General features: G+C 62.4%; 1 protein-coding gene across 1 annotated transcript in view; it reads left to right on the forward strand.

Moving 5' to 3' along the window:
- The window catches only part of PTPN23 (protein tyrosine phosphatase, non-receptor type 23), a gene marked incomplete at both ends in the record, with an annotated part of 7574 nt that extends 6266 nt beyond the window's left edge, over positions 1 to 1308 (forward strand). The window contains 3 exons of the mRNA XM_009072543.1: positions 326 to 480; positions 563 to 714; positions 1224 to 1308. Of these exons, the coding sequence (XP_009070791.1) occupies positions 326 to 480; positions 563 to 714; positions 1224 to 1308 (392 nt within the window). The remainder of the gene's footprint in view (positions 1 to 325; positions 481 to 562; positions 715 to 1223) is intronic.
- Positions 1309 to 1312: the final 4 nt, after the last annotated feature.

Here is a 1312-nt window from a genome sequence, read left to right on the forward strand (position 1 = left end):
CAGGCTGTTCCCCTCTGTGCCCCCCGGGCTAGCTGTGCCCCCACCTAGGGCTTGGGGGAGGCAGGGTAGAACCCCCCCCAGGGCTGGCAGTGTCACCCCTGGGCTGGGGCAGGCAGGGCTGCTCCTCCCATGGCACCCCAGGGGTTGCTGTGTGTCACCTGTCGCTGCACTAGTACCGTCCTTGTGAGCCTGGGCAGGGCTTGTCCCCCTGGGAACATGCCCTGGGTCCTGTCTGGAGAGAGAGCCTGTCCCAGCCTGGCTCCTCACCCCCAGCATTCTCAGCTCTTGGAATCCAGCACAGTCCCTGACCCCTGTCCCCCCTCAGAGGACAAGCAGGTGCTACAGCACCTGAAGCGGATCCTGGCCAAGGTGCAGGAGATGCGTGACCAGCGCCTGTCCCTGGAGCAGCAGCTGCGGGAGATGATCCAGAAGGATGACATCACCTCCTCGCTGGTCACCACCGACCGCTCTGAGATGAAGGTGGGCCTGGGGACACACCCAGGGTCTCTCTTGGGGGCTCTGCTCCGTCCCTCACCCCCCAAACCCTCCTCTCTCCCTGCAGAAGCTCTTTGAGGAGCAGCTGAAGAAGTATGACCAGATCAAGGTGTACCTGGAGCAGAACTTGGCAGCTCAGGAGAATGTGCTCAAGGCCTTGACTGATGCCAACGTGAAGTACGCAGCTGTGCGCAAGGCCCTGGCCGAGGTGGAGCACAAGTGAGTAGGGCTGAGGGGGGCGTCTCAGACCCCAGGGGACAAGTGTGGGGTCATCACTGGCTGCTCCAGTCCCACCACACTGCTGGGGACTATGGTGGCTTTGTCCTGCCCCTGCGACCGTCCCAGTGAGGTGTCTTGGGGACCTGGGAGGGGGGCCTCAGTCCCCAGGAACAGCCCTCACCCTCTTAGGTAACGGGTGTGGGGTCACCACCAGTTTCTCCAGTCCCATGGGACTGCTGGGGGCCATGATGGCTTTATCCTGCACCCGTGACCATCCCAGGGTCAGGTGTCTTGGTTCCCTGGAGGGTCTTAGTCCCCAGGAACACCCTCATCTCCCTCAAGGGACAGGCATGGGGTAACCACCGGCTTCTCCAGTCCCCCCCCACTGCTGGGGGCACTGGTGGCTTTGTCCTGATTGTAAGCTAGAGGTCCCCCAGTACCCAGAGCTGGGGTGCCCACCTTTATCCTAGCACTCCATCCCAGTCAGCCCCTCGGTGCCCTCTCCCCAGGTGGAACACTACCGTCCAGACCCTGGTGGCCTCCTACGAAGCCTACGAGGACCTGATGAAGAAGTCTCAGGAAGGAAAGGACTTCTACA

The sequence above is a fragment of the Acanthisitta chloris genome, unplaced genomic scaffold, assembly GCF_000695815.1.
Source record: "Acanthisitta chloris isolate BGI_N310 unplaced genomic scaffold, ASM69581v1 scaffold6784, whole genome shotgun sequence".
Classification (NCBI taxonomy): Eukaryota; Metazoa; Chordata; class Aves; order Passeriformes; family Acanthisittidae; genus Acanthisitta; species Acanthisitta chloris.